Below are 18,267 nucleotides of genomic sequence, written 5' to 3'. Positions count from 1 at the left end.
CCTCATTTCAGCTCTCCTCTACTCTAGACACCCCCCATCTATGTTCTTCATCCCACAACATGACACGGCGAGTCCATTTCTGCCTTCTGATTCTATCCAAACAGTTCTTCCTACTTTTTCCATCAAAACTGATCTTGAAACTTTTCCACCGGAACGTTTTTAAAAGATGGAATTATCTATCTGCAGCTCACTGCATATTTAATTATTACACATTGTACATTATATAGGACTTTGGGCTTGTCTACGTATTACTGTGAAAGCTGAGGTACTACTCTGGTGTATCAGGTTGTAAGTCTAACGCTCAACTCCTAATTTTGCCTTTTGGGTCACTTAATACCCTGAACCCATGCTGAGATAATATCTGCACTTCACAGTTTATTGATCGATAGGTAAAGAGATGGCACATCAAAGCATAATATAGAGGTATTTTACATTTTTTCCCCTGTGATGTTTAAGACAAGGTTCTGACATAAAGTATATGTTTACTGATTATTAAAGGCCCATTATCATGCCATTGGGCCAAGCCCTATTTTGCCTCTTCCTCCTAACCCCCCGCTTTTTTTAGGGGCCACAATCTTACACTGGTTTGTTTCCCAAAGAAGAGAGGAGTCTACGCTGCCTCTTGTATCTATCTTCTAGCTCTCCCCAAATATCCCTTCAGGTCTGGGTGCTCGGTTATGTTCAATTTGTGTGGCAGAGGCAATGTAAGTGTTCATTAAACCCCATTTCCTTTTCTACTAGGCACAAGCATTTTACTTCCCAGCCACCCCTGCAGTCAAGTGGAACCATGTGACTATACACCTGAATTCAGTCTAAGGGAATGGGGCAAACATGATGTACTCCACTTCTGGGCTGGCCCTGGATATCTCCAACATGTCTGCCACAGTTCTCCCTTACCTGAGGCCCATGGATTGGACAATTACAAGGCAACCAGTGATGGTAGAGCCACAAGATAGAAGCCATGTCCTTCCATGATATCAAGGAGCAGATAGTCCACCCACTGGCCCCAACCAACCCACTATACTTTTATTGACTTGTATGAAACATAAGCCTCTATTGTGTTAAATCACTGAGATACTGGTTTTGTTGGCCTACCCAATTAGCACATCTTGTATTTATCAACAGTGGTAACGTAAATGAAAAGAACTCTTGGACTTAGTTCCAGAACCCTGAAATACAAATCCTGGCTTGACCATTCCCCCCACATACTCCATGATTAGTTCTAGAATATACTCTATACCCTTTCTCAATTGCATGTCTAGCACATTCTCTTCTTTCTCATTATGGAGCCCTCTCTACTCTTTTGTGCCTCAAGACTTCTGTGAGGCATTCTCTGACTTCCTTCCCGCACATATTTATTTCTTTGTTCCTAGTGCAAAGTATATTCCTCCATTCAGTATCTATTACATTTGATTGCAAATATTTGTTGACCTGTGTTTCCAAAGATTGAGTCCTTGAATCCACAGACAATTTCTTTGGGATCTCTGCCAGCAGTTAGTTATAGTGCCTAGCACATAGCAAAAACTAAATATATATTAAAGGAATGATTGTCACCTATGACCTTAAGTGAGTCACTTATTTTTTAAGTCTATAAGATTGTGCAGAATTGTTGTGATAATGAAATAATGTGATATGTAGATTATAAATAGATTCTAATGGTAACATGGTTATTCCATTTTTTAGTCCCTTCTCAAATTCATCTTAATGAATTTTTTCTCAAATTCATCTTAATGCTTCAAGGTAGTTCTGTCCAATAGAAAAATAACACAAGCCACATATATAATTTAATAATTTTAAAAGTGAAAAACAGTCGGTGAAATTAATTTTAATAATGTATTTATAGGAGTGCCTGGGTAGCTCTGTCGGTTAAGCCACCAACTTCCCCTCAGGCCATGATCTCCTGGTTTGTGAGTTTGAGCTCCTATCAGGCTCTGCGCTAACAGCTCAGAGCCTGGAGCCTGCTTTGGATTCTGTGTCTTCCTCTCTCTGCCCTTCCCCCGCTCACTCTCTCTCTCAAAAATAAAATAAAACATTAAAAAAGTTTTTTAAACAAACTAATGTATTTAACTGTAGATGTACCAAATACTGCTTATTAGCTATTTGGCATTTTGTTAATTCAGTCTTCTAAACCTGGTGTGTGTGTGTTACATCTCTATTTGGACCAGCCACATACTGGGAGTTCAGCAGCCACATATGGCTAGTGGCTCCCGCAAATTGGACAATGCGGCTGCAAGGCCTACTTCAGATAGCACCTTGTCCTTGAAGTCAACCTGAGGATACCTCAAGCAGCATTAGTGACTCCTCCACAATGTCCTCTCAAACCTTCTATCCCTGCTATCCTGAAACCTACAAGTCAAGCTCCTTGAGGAATTCCAGACAGTTCCCTGAGAATTCGCTCTCCTAGCGATTGTCCGGCATACAACGAGCGGTTATTAAATGTCGGGGTAATTAATGAACCTGTGTGCAAAGAACCCCGTGGGAGGCCGAGGGGCCGGGACCGAAAATGGTCAGTCAGGGAGCCGGCGCGGGTGGGCGGCCACCGTAAGCGGGATCCCGCGTCCCNCCGGGTGAGTGGGGCCGGGCCGCAGGCAGTCGCGGCTGGAGGGAGGGACGCCTGGCTTTCCGGGGCGGTGGGTGCGGGCTCAGTCACCCGTGAGGCGGGGAGGAGGATCGACGCGGCCTCCGGTCGCTGCCTTAACCGGGTGGTCGGCCCCACTGACATTCTGTGCCCGGCCTTCGCCCAGGCTTCCCCGTCCCCAGCGTCGCTGTGTGGCCCCGCGGGTTCCCGCCGCTGTCACTCGCGCACAGGTTGCCCCGTGGCTCCTTTCTCTTGACTTGCTCTTGCTCCAGTTCACGGGAAACCTATTTTCTGACCTCGCTTCGCCTGCCCCGACTCACCCTCTCTCGGAGTCTCTGAAATCTGACCCTCTTCAGGGGCACTGTGACAAGAAGGGAAGAAGCAACCTTACTCCTGAGCAGGCGCCCGTCCCGCCCATGCCCCACTCGGGGCAGAGGGCAGGATTCTCTGACAGAACGAGAGAGATACGTCCCCGTGCCCTTGGGCTACTCATTTCGATAAACCGTCCTTTCCCTATTCAACAGCGCCCGCTGCAAAAACTTCTGCAGGTGCCTTGACCCCCGGATATGTGAGGAAAAGTGAGAAATGCAAGCCCCAGAACCTGGACTCCAGTAAGGCCTGGGAACATCCTGGAGCCAGAAGAAACCTGCTTAGGGCTAACACCTTAACTGCCCAGGTGCGGACTCTGAGTGAACATAGTAGGAAATACAGTGTGAGGATAAGTACCCAACCCATTGCTGCTGAGATTTTTGCCAGCACTTCCACAGGTTTTCTGTGGAAAGTAGTCTCCAGTAGTCTGGAGAGGCTCACAGCCCAGTAAACTCTGCAGAAAGAGGCTTCCCATCAAGGGACTGTGCTGTTGGGGAGATGGAGAAATGAGTTTGAGGCAGGTGTCCAGATAGTAGCTGTAGTTAAAGCCCTGAGGGAGGATGTTCAAAAGGAGCTGGAGAAACAAGGGAGACCTCCAGTGAAGAGAGGGAACTGGCACCTTAAATGTTAAAAATGAGGCAAATACAGGGGCTGGAATTCAGAAGAGAAAGCTAAAATGGAAGTTCCCCTTTATTGCTTTTTGGGAATTTTCCTTTCTCATGAGAAGTCTCTGAAAAGGAAACCTCCTAAGCTGGGAATCAGTCCAGGATGCTCCCATGAGGCCCTGAGACTTCTTTGGACTTCTGAGATGAAAGGGTAATTTGTTCCCTTCCTGGGCGTTGGGCTTAGGGTTGCCACTGACCTCTTTTATCAAAGACAAATAGGAAAGAAAATAAACAACTTGACGTCTGTCATTACCTATCCTGGGCTTCTGGGTTCTTGCAAATGTTATTGAATGGGTATGAGTGAGCCAGGATAGTTCACCAAGGTTCTGACCTGTTTTTGGAAGGCTTTCATTGGCTCTGACTGCTGGGATACTGAATAAAAATCACCCCCCCCCCCCCCCACACACACACACAATGATGTTGCCAAGCAGGACACTGTGTGCTGTCTCATAGACTGTTTCTCTGCGAGGAGGCAGGAAAGCCCTTGTCGACAACACATGAGACCTGTCCTGACTCCTAAGATGTCCAGAGAGAAGAAAAGCCCACAGCCTGGTCCTCTACACTACAGGATTATTGTTAAGAATTTTTTTTTTATCTAACCCAAATTCTCTTCTCTTGCAATCAAGAGAATAGATGTGTACACAGAGATAGAAACCACTTCTCTTTTCTCCTAAATAGGAGAAAACTGTATCTATTGTTTTTAACTTTTCCCCAATGCCCTAGTATTTCCCATCCCTTTCTCCACTTTTGTTTCTTCTGATGGAACATACTCTGGCTTGTTCATACTCTTCTTTAAAATTGAATATATTTTTCTAGTGAGATCTGACTGGATCTTTCCTGTCTCAAGTGTTTTCTTTTGTCTCAACTCATAGGATTGTTAATTCACCCTGAGGCCATATTAGCAGCAACTATTTCCCCCTTTATCCACTTTTGGTTCAAACACTTTCTCTTCTTTTTTACTTTTCTCAATTAGACATCAACTTCTCATTGACTAACAATTTCTCCTATCTGTTAGGGTTGCTTGGGAGTTTTAACCCCTGCTTTCTGAGTTAATTGGTCTTTGTATCACATTTATTACCAGTTCTCATTTTCTGCATCAGAGTGAGAGGTCGTGTCTCTTTGTTGAGGCTCAAATGAGGTGTCATTTGGTTTAGTCTCTTAAAGGAGGTGTGTGCTCCTGACACACACACACACACACACACACACACACACCCCTCACCCTTGGCTGGGACTTCTACCTATAGTAATCATTTCATTCTGAACTAATTGGTGAGAATGGGATTTGTGGCAGAAAATCTTGTGACTATATCCATTTTTGTTGAATGGAAGTCAGTGCACATTCCTTCCTGCATGTGTCCAGATTGCTTACTTTATTGTGTTTTCAGTGGTTGAAATTCAATGGAATTGGAATCAAAGCTTTTGAATTTCCAGGATTGGTTTTTTTTTTCCTTAAATGAAGTTCTTCCAGCCAGCAAGGATATCTGTATCTATCATGAGGTCCCCAAAATAACGGTTAATGACTGCTATTTATTACCTGCTCATTTCCTAGTTTCTCCAAGAAGCTTGGCCCAGGCTCAGTTGATTAGAACAACCAAACTTTTAAAGTTCATCTTCCGTCAAGTTTCTCTTACCCAGTTTCATCTTTTATCCCTAGGGCTGTTTTCCATAACTCCCTTAGGAATATTACCCCTTTACATTTTTAATGGGTACAGCTGATAATGAATTTGTTTCAGGTTAAAATTTGGGTTTGCAGCAAAAATGCTTTCAGAACAGACAGCAGTCCTGGGGACAGGATGGGAGTCAATGAATGTCCAGCTGGATGGAACAGAGCCTCAGGTGGAAAGGGGAAGCCAAGAAGAGGGACCATGGAGAACAGCACCAGGACCACTAGAGCACCTGTGCTGTGACCTTGAAGAGGAGCCACAGTCCCTTCAGGAGAAGGGTGAGAGCCTGGAGGGTGTCTATGTGTGTGTTTGGGTAGCTGGAGAGGAAGTACAGTGCAAAGAGTGGTCTCTTAATCTCTGTCGAAAGTAGAGTTAAAAATCCCCAAATTGCCATGGATTGAACACCATAACCAGTACCAGGACTAGTCCATTCTTCCTGGGCCCTGGTCACAGGGATATAAGGAGGTCTTGAGTTCTGTAAACCTTGAAACTGAATTTTTCCCATTTCTTGCATAATCACTCCTGCACATGCTGCAAGTGCATGGTTAGTGGTACTGTATGTGGGAGACAAAGGAAGTGACAACAGCTCTGATTACTGTTGAGAACACACCCAGTGAGATGCACTTTACTAGGTGAAAATTACTTTTAAATAATATAAATTCAAACCACAGCTAGTCCAGTAGAGATGGCTGACATAATAAGTTCTACTAAAAACCACTCAATACCCTTGCAGAATATTTTGAGTAAAGGTGTATGCATTTGAATTTTATGAGTGGGCATAGATACAGGAAAATGTGACCCTTAAGCTCCTTTAACATGGGGCCCACTCTCTTATTGGGAAAGGGTGGATGGTCCATCTCTAGTGGTTCCTCTTTCCTCTCTTTAGCTCAGTCGGCTCCCTGGGTTCCTGCCATTCCCCAGGAGGGGAGCACCGGAGATTGGGAGATGGCAGCTGCACTTCTTGCGGCAGGATCACAGGTGGGCTGTGTGCTTTCCTTAGCCTCTCCCAGGGTCTCATCACAGCCGTCTTTCTGTAGCCTCAGCATCATCCTATTGATTTGTTATTTTACATGATCACTGATGGCTTCCTCATCTTATAACTGAACAGATTCTTTTGTTTCCAAGGGGCTCGTAATACCCTTGAAAAAATAAGTGGAGGCTCAACAAGAAGAGGGGGACTTCCTAGAGGTTAAGTTGTTTTTAATGGATGGCTGTGCTATCCCTAGAGGGGTTTTAAGAAGAATTTATTAATGTCCTTTAAAAAAAAAACCCAGAAATATTAGGAAAAGGTGACCTAAAGGAAGTTTGGAAGAACATAAAATAGGTAGGACTGGGTGGACAATGGAGCATTTATGGAAAAAAAGAGAAAATAGAAAGATGTAAAGAGAGACAGACCCAGAGAGAGAGAACAGGTTTAGATTCAGAAGGCAATGGAAGAACCACGGAAAGATAATAATGGTAGTAGTAGCTACACTCCCAGAATGTTTACCATACTTGTGGTTCTCTGAATGCTTTATGTGTATTAACTCATTTAACCCTGAGAGAAACTAAATTATGCCCATTATACAGATGAGAAAATAGGGTAGGCTGAGATTAAAGCACTTGTGTAAGGCCAAACTGCTAATAAAGTGGCAGAGCCAGTAGTCATTTGGCTCAAGAATCTGGGCTCCTAGCCACCCTATTATGCTGCCTCAAAAGTTAGGGATATGGCATGATGGGTGGAGAGCAAGAATGTTTTATCTGTGTGATTTTGTGCTGATAGAAAAGGAAAGGTCAAGTGAAGGAAGGAGATGTTAGTAGGAGATGAAAAGAGTAAGGCAAGTGGGAAGCACTGGACAGATACCTATAATTAAACAGAGGGAACAATGAGTTTATGGTGCCTCCAACTTCCTATGGTCCCAGTGGGAAACTCCTCAAGAGACATTGTCCTCACTCATTCACTGACCGTTACTACTTTTACCCCTCTACTCATTTACCCTTCACCAAAACAAATACCCTATCTCTGGGAAATTCTCTTTCTAGATGCTCCTGTGCCTCCTCTACTATATCAGCCTTTTATACTGAGATCACATTTTCCTTAAGGAACAATTACTAACAGATGATGCTACATTTTGTTTCAGGGCCTGGTAACCATCAAGGATGTATCGCTGTGCTTCTCTCAGGAGGAGTGGCGGAGCCTAGACCCTTCTCAGACAGACTTTTATGGAGAATATGTCATGCAGGAAAACTGTGGGATAGTGGTCTCTCTAAGTAAGCATGATCTTCCTTAGCCATTTTTATAAGATTATTCTCTGGGAGGATGGAGTCATCTGCTCTAGAGCTATTGGATAGTGTTTGTCTAGGGTACTTTCCTTGGCTGGCAATCTGTGTAAGGTTTCACCAGAGAAAAAGCATTAAGGCTAATCCAAGGAGAATGGAAATGAGGTGTCATTTTTTTAAAAGCCCACAGCAAAATAATTTTGAATTGTAGAGAAAAGAACTTTAGGCTCATCTTGGTTGGGAATTGGGAGGTTCTTAGAAAGCAGAGAGAAGAACCTTTAATTGATGGAACTGAGTCCTTGGAAACTCAGCAGCTATATAGGGTATGTTGGGAGTGTGGGGGTAGGACAGCTCTAGTAGGGCTAATTAAGTGAAGCTAAGCACAGTTGGGCTAGGAGTATTTGAAATTTGAGTGGAATTTGAGTGGAAGAGAACAGACACACTAGGGAAGAGAATATGATTTTCTAAAAGAAAAAAGAGGGACTTAAGAGAAATCACATGGGGGTTTGGGGAGAGAGGCCTGTATATGGCCGCCTTTTATTTTCAGTTCCAAGGAATAATCTAGGAAATCGCTTTTTTCCAGAAGTAGATAATTACAGTTGAACTCATTGACATCTCTGTTTTCCTTTCCCATGGGCAGGATTTCCAATTCCCAAACTGGACATGCTTTCTCAGCTAGAAGGAGGGGAAGAGCAATGGGTCCCTGACCCCCAAGACTTAGAGGAGAGGGACATCCTAAGGGTCACATATACAGGTAAGCAACTACAATAGACTTTCAGCCACTTCCTTCACCCCTCTTGGAGTGTCATCATTATCTGTCCATCTAATCCCTACTCTGCTCAGCGAGTTATGGAGTCAAAAAGTTTAGAGATCTTTGTCTTCAATGGCAAGACAGTGTAGCAGAAAGGTTTAGAAGGCAGGCTCTAGAGCCAAACTTTGTGGATTTGAATCCAGGACCACACCTGGGGGACCCTGGAAAAGAAATTCACCCTTCTTCGGGCTCCTCATCCATGTATTATTGTGAGATTTAAGTATGTTAACATAGTAGAACAATACCAGGCACATAATAAGCACTCAATAAATGTTAGTTGCTGTTGTTGTTATTGTTGATGTTATTGTAAATGCTTCCACAATGTCTCTAGTATTGCTGACAGGTGGTCACTCAGCCAGTGAGGATTTCAGCACATTTCTTAATTCTCTCCATCTATGCTTATAGTAATAAATAAATAGCAACAATAGCATAGACCATTTACTAAGTGCTCACTATGTACAGGTACTATAGTATTTATCTCATAACAATTATCCTGTAATTATTACCATTTTACAGAAGAGAAAATGAAGGTTTACAGAAGTTAAGTGGGAAAGCTGAGATTCAAAATTGGGTAATCTGCTTCCTAAGCCTAGGCTTTTAACCTCTGCACCTCTTGCACTGTTTTATACAACATGAGAACCTGTTCTCTCAGCCTTTGTGGCATGAGGTTTAGGCCCTAACAGGAATCATAGTACCTCACCTATGACTTGGGTCCTGGGGTACTCTCTTGTGACTCCCCTCTTGGGGTTGGTATTTTCCCTTCTCCACAGGAGATGGAAGTGAGCACGAGGGTGATACCCCTGAACTAGAAGCAGAACCTCCCAGAATGTTATCTAGTGTGTCTGAAGATACTGTTCTCTGGAACCCAGAGCAGGATGAGAGCTGGGATTCCATGCCCAGGAGCTCCAGAGGAATGCTCCTTGGTCCACCTTTTCTTCAGGAAGATAGCTTCTCAAACCTTCTATGTAGCACAGAGATGGATTCCCTGTTAAGACCGCACACATGCCCCCAATGCGGGAAACAGTTTGTGTGGGGCTCCCATCTTGCCAGACACCAGCAAACACACACTGGGGAGCGGCCCTACAGCTGCCTCAAGTGTGAAAAGAGCTTCGGGCGAAGACATCACCTGATCCGGCACCAGAAAACCCACCTACATGACAAGCCCAGCAGGTGCTCTGAGTGTGGCAAGAATTTCCGATGCAACTCCCATCTGGCCAGCCACCAGAGAGTGCATGCGGAAGGCAAATCCTGCAAGGGCCAAGAGGTTGGAGAGAGCCCTGGGGCTAGGAAACGGCAGCGTGCCCCACCAGTGCCAAAGTGCCATGTGTGCACTGAGTGTGGGAAGAGCTTTGGCCGACGGCACCACCTGGTGAGACACTGGCTGACCCATACTGGGGAGAAGCCCTTCCAGTGCCCTCGCTGTGAAAAGAGCTTTGGCCGTAAACATCACCTGGACAGGCACCTGCTGACCCACCAGGGACAAAGTCCCCGGAGCAGCTGGGACAGAGGGACGTCTGTCTTTTGAAATCTGTTTATGCTGCAGCTGTGGTCACATCTATCAGCAGCTGGTGCTACCAGGAGTCTCTCCCAGAGCTGCCCTTCTCCTGCACCCCAATGGCCAGAATTGTGAGCCCTGGCTCCATCGCTAGATGGAGGTTCCTCATCCAAGATGAGGTTCCAACATTGGCCAGACATTTCTCACCAGTTCTTTGAGATACCACACGAGAGGAGTTCTTTGGGCAAAATTTTTAGGAAACAGTGCCTACTGCATGAGCTGATATTCAGCCTAAGCCCATTCTCAAGGGTACCACTTGAGAGTCAGCAGTTTATTACTGATGTCCAAGCTGAGTGGTTGGAGCCTATGCCATCCCAGTTAAATATTTCAGTACCACCTTTGTATACTATAACTCTTATATTCTCTCTGTATATAGAGAGAAAGGCCATATTAGCATATTAAAGGCTCTGAGAACTTATGGGTACAGGGAACTGTTAAGCCTCTTTTAATGCAGTGTTTCCTAAATTTATTTGACCTCAGTATCCTTTCTATCTTACATCCCACAGAACTGGTGACTCCATGAAACACACTCTGGTGAACACTGGGTTAGAGAGCAATGAGGAAACAGGAAAGAGATAGTGATCAGGTACCCAGGGTCCCCCTTTTTTTTATCCAAATGAAAGCTGAGGGACAGACCTCATTCCTGTGTGGGTCCATCACCCTTAACCAGATCATCCAAATATACATCCACACCTCTTACCTCCACCTACTGAAAAATAGAAACAAGAACTTTTTCACCCCCCATTCCTACTCCCTTCATCCTCCTCATACATATATCCAGCTGAGAGATCACCCCACAATGCTAAGAGATGGACTTATATCCCAAGTAACCCAGGCCCACACTGAAGAAAAAAACTTTATCCCCTTGAACAGACCCCTCTCCTCTTGACTGTGTCTTTATGTGTCTATGTGTATCTGTGTGCAGGGTCTTTGAATTCAGAGAGCATGCAAAGTGCAAACTGTACAAGCTAGATTTTCTAGGGGCTGTTTTCTGAGGATGAGGGTAGTAGGGATTGTATGGGAGTTTTTGTTTTGTTTCAAGATAGGAAGTAAGCTGAACAATTAAGAGTGCCCTCATGGAAAGGGTTAAGTGATGGGTTAAGTTGTGGGAGTTGAGATATATTGTCTTTCCTGGTATTAGTGAGATCAGGACAACTGGATATGTATGTCTAGGTCTGACTCGCTGGGCCACAGATTTTTTTTTGCCTGGGAGGAGAAAGAAAGACCCATCCTCAGTGAGGTGAGCTGTTTCTTATTGATTTCAAGTAAGTTGCATATAGAAGCTTTGTGCTAAGTGGGTTTCTTTGTCTTGTTTTAGTGCTGGGAAATTAGGGCAGGAATCACAGTGCTTGCAGGTTGTTGTCATCACTCTTATTTGACCTTGATTGCCTCATCAAGGAGACAGTTTTTCTTGAGGATCTCATTCTCCCAGAACTTTAGGGAAAATGGCAATGGTTTAGCTTTTCAGCTGATGCAGAGTAATACAATGGGTTTTCTTCCCAATTCTGGGCAAGTACCCACACTAAGACTCTTAACTCCAGGACTTGCATAAGTATTCTAGCATATGTTGATTGATAAGTTGGTCATTGTTTTGCTTTATTGATAACGTGTTAATACCAATCTTATAATTTAAAAATTATCTTGTATGTAAGAGCAGTTTGGGGTTAGGGGGAGAGAGGAGCAAAGCAGATGAAAGTGGGGGTAGTTTCTCTTTAATGCTTAGACTCTGGTTTGTCCTTAACACACTTATTCCTCCACCACAATTGGTGGAATTAACTAGAGAGGCAAGAGGAAGCCAGCTGCAACAATCCAGTTTAATGACTGTCCCATTTGCTTAGGAAAAACTGGGTGAATCTCAGCTCCTCAGAGGTCTGGACCCAAATGGAGCTGAAAATAGGGCCATTTTGTTGACTGGACTTCTTAAAGTGTATATGAGTTGAGCAGCCCAGCCCCTGCCTCCCTTCTGCTGCTCAGAGCAGCCTTCCTTCTTTGCTTGGAATGTACTTCTCTTGCGTATGTTCCTAGTAATAGAGCAAAATGGCCAGCCCTTTAAAAGGTCCTCAGAGACAGGAACATTTTAGGATTAGTATTAGGAGATACCCCAGAGAATAGGAGAGTATTGGATTCCAGTGGTAAAACTGGACTATGCCATTTCTTTTACCCTCCCACTATGCCTCATTCATTAATGCAGATCAGCTCTATGTAAGCAATGGTTCAGAACCTGTTTTGACCATAGATCCTTTTGAGAATCTGATGAAAACCAGAAACTCACTTGTTGAGAAAAACAGACATTAGCAATTCACTCTGTTTTATATATACATTTAGCAGGTTCATAGCCTATCCATGGAAACAGTAAACTGGGATCATAGGGAGTTACCCTGACCCAATATGGTCATTATATATCTGTGTCAAGAATTACAACGCAAGGATTATGAAATGTTTTAGGGACTAAGATACTGGAGGCAATAGGGGATAAAGACAGACTCTAATCTTTAATGACACGAAGAATATTGCTTACATTCTACTCAGTGTTTTTTTTTTTTCTAAAAGATGACATGCTGACAAATTCAGTTCCTCAAAAACTTTGTTTTAAAGACTTGTGGGGGGTGACTCCCTGTACTATCAGATTACACCTCTTAATAACCAAATGTTAACCTCCAGCCTTTGATCTGTTTTAGTAAATGTAAGGAGAGCAACTGAAGCCCCCAAAGTGTGGGGGCAGTTATAGTATCCAAATGAAAGGTATCATGGAGTCTAAGAGCCTTCTGCAGAAAGGACATCCCTGTAGGTCATTTTGGTATGCCACTATCTTCTCTACCTCGGTCCAACACCACTTCTCTTGGATGAAAAATAAAAAAAAAAAAAAACAGCCATCAGATGGGTGAATAGATTTGAATGATTTTTCCCACTGAGGGAATCAGTCTCAAACTCCCATCTTTCTCCCAGCTTGCTTTACCACATGTTCACCCTGTCCCCTTTAAATAAAAACCTGTCTCTGTGTTTTCTCTGGGGAAATGTAAAATGGGAAAGTCCATCTTCAGGAACCTGTCATCTTTTCTTTCTGTGGTACCTCTACGTGTTCAGGGCCCAAGTGTCCTCCCCTTTCTACTCCATCAATGTCTGCAAAGAATCCCTTACACTGGAGGAAATAACTTAAAGTTTTAGCTTTTCCCAGAGTTATTTACATTTTAAGCCTTAGCTCTGATAGAAGTGGAAAGAAAAGTTTCCCTTGTAAAAGTGATGTTATGCCTTCCAGGAGCTAAAGGGTGATAATTTGTGACAAAGTCCTTTCCTTTCCAGCACTTCAGCAACTCAAACCACTGTTTCCTTATTTCCATCAAGGGCAAGGCGAGCCCTGACTCAGAACCAGAGATGCCAGAAGACATGTTCTTTCCATCTCTATTCAGATGAATGCACTGGATGGGGATTAGTGGGGATGAGCAGTAACAGAAAAGTGAAATCTATTCTTGTAGACCCCTTAGAGATCCTGAGCTGGCAAAATTCCCTTCTGTTCCCTGGAGTACTGTATTAGGCCTTGGGTCACAAAAGGTGGTCTCTGAACCAGCAACATGGACATCACCTGGGAACTTGTTTTAGAAATGCAAATTCTCAGGCTCCATCCCAAACAAACTGAATCAGAAACTCTGAGAGTGGAGCCCAGCAGTCAACCTTCACTTGCCTTCCAGAATATCTGATGTATGCTAAAGTTTGAGAATCACTGGCTAGGAAATTCAAATTCCACTTCAGTCAGTGGTACCTCACCCTCTTCTCTTTAAACCCTTGCTGCCAGATTTATTTTCTGCAACCTCTCCAGGCTAGTTTCTCCTTAGTCCTGATTCCCTTGAGTCCCACGGTCTTCCCACACCCTTAAATCGGTGAAAGGACTGGGTGAGGCAACAATTTTAGAAATTGTTGGGGGGCAGCTACCATTGTGCTGTGACTGACTGGGGCTTAAAGCTTCTAAAATGGGCACTGAGGATTCATGGGCCCAGAAATCTAAAAGGATATACAGGAGCAGATACCTCAAAGAAGGGAAATCCAATGTAAAACTGAAAAACCACCATCTAAGGAAATGGTCCTCCTTTGCTAGTTAGCTGGTCCTTCTCCTGACTTAATAATTAGTTGCCCTGGAGGCATGCAAGGTGGACATTTAGCACAGGATAGAGGGTAAGGCCACCTCCTTAAGGAACCAAGTTTTCCAACCTCACGATTGCATTGGAGACCAATGAGGTACCATGCAAGGGATTTCTAACCATGAATTGGCATACCCTATGGGCAAGGGCAACAGAAGTATTGGGACTCCCCAGGACACAAGAAAGAACCAGGAGCATTTAGTAATATGTGACAGAAATGAGATTTGAACCCAGATTGTTTACCAGGTAGAGTTGTAATCAATTAAACCGTGGAACCTATGTCAAAAATGCATTTCCTGCATGAAGATTCTGTCCAGTTCAGGCTGCAGGAAGGGATCTGTCTTGCAGGCCCTGGTCCTGTTACCTCTAGGTCCTCTCCTAACCAAACTCATGAGGACAGGCTGAACTGACCACCCCTGTGGGGCTCTCCAAGGTCAAAAGATTGGAGTGAACCTAAGTCTCTTTGAAAATGATCAGCTCCTCTCCCCAAGGAGAGGCTTAGCTACAGTTTTCTTCAACTCCAGGCTTCAGGGTCTCTCTCTCTTGCTTTTCCAGTCATTGCCTTCATTTTCCCAATCAATGGAGCTCCTCCTCCACTCTTCACTCCTATTTCTCTTTTTCAGTTGGTTTGGTTTAGTAGTTTTGTTTTGTTTTGCCTGGGGAATGCCTCACCTTCCCAAGGATATATGTTCTTCCTAATCCCTATCCTTCTCTTTCCGTCATAGTTACTGTCTTTAGGTTTCTAGCCAGTTCTGCTCACCATGAGCCCCCCATCCCTCTGCCTGTTGTTCAGTTTGTCAGCTGTAAACCTACAAGCAGGATCAAGTACTCATACTTCCCATTTTCTTCCCTTCAATCCTTGGCTTGGCTCTAGCAGCTCAATTGCCATCTCACCACTCTGCATCTTTCTCTCTCACACCCTTTCCCACATCCTAACCTGGCTAGGAGGTTGTCCATACTGCCAAGTCCAGGCCCTCTACTCAATTCCCTGCAGGCTCTTCTTCCCTGGATTCAGCTTCCAAAGTGGATTTCTACTTTTTGCTACTTGAATTTACTCAGTCTCTTCCTGTCTTCTGTAGTCCCTGAGTGTCAGTCTCAATTTTATAAGCCATTTTTGGCAATCTCACTATGTGCCAGGTACTAGCTCTTCCAGGCCTGGGAAATCAAGTGTGACCATGGTCCCTGTACCCAGCGTGTTCCTCAGCTGAGCCTTCCCCTCGTACCACCTTCCTGCCATGATACTGCACACCAAGGCACCCTGTTCCAGGAGGTTTTGGGAGTCTATGCCCACTTGCTATCCAGCCCAACTTCTCTGTGCCTGCTAGATTTCTAGCTCTTGTCTGACTTGGTTCCCTCTGATGGACTGTGAATTTCCCATGGGGTTACCCACTGGGGACCTTTGTCTGTATCCTTAGGGGTCTCTAATATGCTCCCTAATGTCCCTGTCAGTTGGATAAAGGTCTTATTGGCTGTGTCACTGATTTCCTCTCTTAGTTCTCTCCTCTCCTCTTCCCTCCATTCTCAGCTCTTCCCTCATGATCAAAAGGTTGCAGCAGAGTGGGGGACACCAGACTGCTCTGGGGGGAATCACAGTCATGCGTGAGCCCCTTCACTGCTCCTCCCCAAAACATAAACCTTGAGATGCCACAAGTTAGGCCTCCCCATCTCTCTCTTGGTATCCTGGCTTCCAGATGTCCCTCCCTAGTCAGCTGGTCTTCACCTAACCTGGAGATGGGGAAAGCAGATTGCTGAGCAGGACTGGACCTAGGCTAAGGCAGTTAAGGGTCTAGGGAGCAAACTTAAGAAGGCCCTCCATCTCAGGGTTCATTCAAGTACTGACCCTGCTCTTGGGAGACCCTTAAAGTGCTGAACCCAAGTCTGGAAACAGGTGATGGTGGTGACTATGAATTGACCCCCTAGGCAAACTTACAGTAATTGTAGATTTGGTGGGGGGGAGCCAGAGGAGGCATGCACATATGGGGTTAGTCAAAAAGTGGGTCCACCAGACATACTCACCCTTGTGGGTAAAGAGGATGGCAAAAGGTATCAAGAGAATAAAGTAAGAGAATAAAAATAGTGTGGGGGTAAACATGGGAAGCTGGCATGGACACCACTAGCCTCTGATCCACTGACACAACATCCCTCCTGTGGAGCTTCATGGGACATGGGGAAGAGGGGAAGGAGCCGCCCCCCAGGCCTTGAGTGTATCCCAAAGACTTTGCTCTTCCTCCATGGGAGTTGCCATGGAGCTTCAAGCCTACTGTTTAGGGGATGATCTGCCTCTGCAGCTTTCTGAACACCAGCCAGGCTGTATTGTCACCTGCCTCAATGCTTCAGGTTTCCCTATTTTCTTATGTTCACTCTTACTTCCCGCAGTCACTTGGAGTAATACTCTTGACAAGTCTGGTTTTTCTCCTAAACAGAAAGGGAGGAGGGAAAGAATTGACAAAAGGGGGAGGAGAAACACAGCTGTGATTGTTCACAGAGGACCCTCTTCTTTCTGCCAGTTCCAGTGGTCTATTGAAATCCTGACTTCCTCTCCTTACTCTCCATCAGTGCCTTTCCCAGCCTCATCCATGGCTTCATGTTGACCCCCCACCCCCACCCCAGTCTTCAGTTCCTTTCTTCCAAATCCTTTGGCTTTTCTCTTTTTCAGATTCCCTCTCTGACATGGTGCCCTACATTAATTTCCCAGAATGTCTTCCTGTCCTTGCTAGGCATTTCCAGCCCAACTACACTGCCTTGCCATCTCAGAGCTCCCTAGAGGAGGGGGGACAGTAGAGAGCTACTGCTTTGAGACCACTGACAAATGGAGATGCTTGCATGTTCTGAAAACACACACCCTACAGTGTGTTTGAGAACACCTCCCCTTGCAAAACAAACAAACAAACAAAAAAACCCAAACACCCTCTAAATTATTAAAACACTCAGTGTAGAAATGAATCCTAACTTCTGATATGAAACTACATTGAAAAGATAGCTTGGAGAGTTACTGAGTGGATTCACAACTAGAAGTCAGTTTCTAAAGTACATATTTTCTAAACATTACCTTTTTACTTAAGATCGAAGAGATTGAGGTGAAAATGAAATTAAATATTCATGTAAAAGTACAAACCACCTTATAAATGAAAAAGCTCTAAATAACAACTACATGGAATCTTCTTATTTTTGAACATGTTACAATTTATATGATTTTGAAAACAAATACAAAAAAAGTAAGAGTCTCATTTCTATGTATCCTCTACAATTCCCATCACCCTCCCCTCACAGTTAGTTTTTTTGTGTGCATCTTTCCAGAATTTTATACAGTTATGAAGAGGTATACTTTCCTCCATTTTACACAAAAGGTAGTATGGTATACTCAATGTCCCGAATTGTCTCTGGGAGCTTGTAATAATGCATTGAGAATACCCCCTTTTTATAGCTGCATGCTATTTCACTTTATGGAAGCTTCAGTTTAACCAATCCCCTAGTAAAATTTAGATTATTTCCTTTTCTGTTACTGCAGTGCCACACTGAATACCTTGGACATAAGTCTTTTCACAAGTGCATTTACGTCTGAAAGATAAAGTGGTTCTGCTGGGTCAAAGGATATTTGCATTTGTAATTGTAAAAGAGAAATTTCCTCCATTTACACTCTCACTAGTGTTGTGTGTGAGTGCCTGTTCCCCCACAGCCTTACCGATGGAGTAGGTTCTTAAAACCTTTGAATTGATTAAAAATGTTATTGTTTTAATGTGCATCTCATGAGTAAAACTGTATCTTTTTCATATTTTTAAAGGCTATTTGTATTTTTGTTAACTGTTTTATCAACAACCATTGACTAGTTGATGCTAAAGGGCATCTAAGCTTTGTTACAACTCAGAAGTCCAACAATTTTCTGATCATCATCATCGTACCAGGCAGTTGAGATAAAAGGAAAGCAAAGAATTGAGGTCAGGGATGTTCCATTTGCTCTAAGTTAAAAACCCAGGGGCGCCTGGGTGGCTTAGTCGGTTAAGCATCCGACTTTTCGCTTAGGTCATGATCTCGCGGTTCGTGGGTTCGAGCCCCGCATCGGGCTCTATGCTGACTGCCAGCTCAGAGCCTGGAGCCTGTTTCAGAGTCTGTGACTCCTTCTCTCTCTGACCCTCCCCTGCTCACGCTGTCTCTCTCTCTCTCCTAGAAATAAATAAAACATTAAAAAAATTAAAAAAAAAAACCAAATATGCCATTAGAGTGTGAGCTCAAAGT

General features: G+C 44.0%; 1 protein-coding gene across 2 annotated transcripts; it reads left to right on the top strand.

The window, feature by feature from the left end:
• The first annotated feature begins 3,157 nt into the window (after positions 1-3,157).
• ZNF641 (zinc finger protein 641) lies at positions 3,158-17,806 on the top strand. Of its 2 annotated transcripts, XM_077753273.1 has the most exons (6): positions 3,158-3,254; positions 5,346-5,554; positions 6,163-6,254; positions 7,397-7,526; positions 8,176-8,289; positions 9,117-17,806. In XM_077753273.1, the coding sequence occupies exons 2-6, from the start codon at positions 5,371-5,373 to the stop codon at positions 9,869-9,871; spliced, it is 1,275 nt and encodes a 424-aa protein (XP_077609399.1). In that variant the 5' UTR covers positions 3,158-3,254; positions 5,346-5,370; the 3' UTR covers positions 9,872-17,806. The 2 variants fall into 2 exon arrangements, with proteins under 2 accessions (XP_077609399.1, XP_077609400.1); XM_077753274.1 differs by lacking the exons at positions 3,158-3,254; positions 6,163-6,254 and having other exon boundaries at positions 5,487-5,554.
• The last annotated feature ends 461 nt before the right edge of the window (positions 17,807-18,267 follow it).

The sequence above is a fragment of the Crocuta crocuta genome, unplaced genomic scaffold (assembly GCF_008692635.1).
Source record: "Crocuta crocuta isolate KB4526 unplaced genomic scaffold, BGI_CrCroc_1.0 scaffold30, whole genome shotgun sequence".
NCBI classification, from domain to species: Eukaryota; Metazoa; Chordata; class Mammalia; order Carnivora; family Hyaenidae; genus Crocuta; species Crocuta crocuta.
This window is presented reverse-complemented; position numbering and strand designations above follow the sequence as displayed.

Coding starts and splice junctions, on each gene's coding strand:
- ZNF641 (XM_077753273.1), top strand. CDS start 5,371: ATGCTTTCAGAACAGACAGCAGTCCTGGGGACAGGATGGGAGTCAATG. Junction 7,527..8,175: donor TGGGATAGTGGTCTCTCTAA/GTAAGCATGATC, acceptor TCCCATGGGCAG/GATTTCCAATTCCCAAACTG. Junction 8,290..9,116: donor CCTAAGGGTCACATATACAG/GTAAGCAACTAC, acceptor CCTTCTCCACAG/GAGATGGAAGTGAGCACGAG.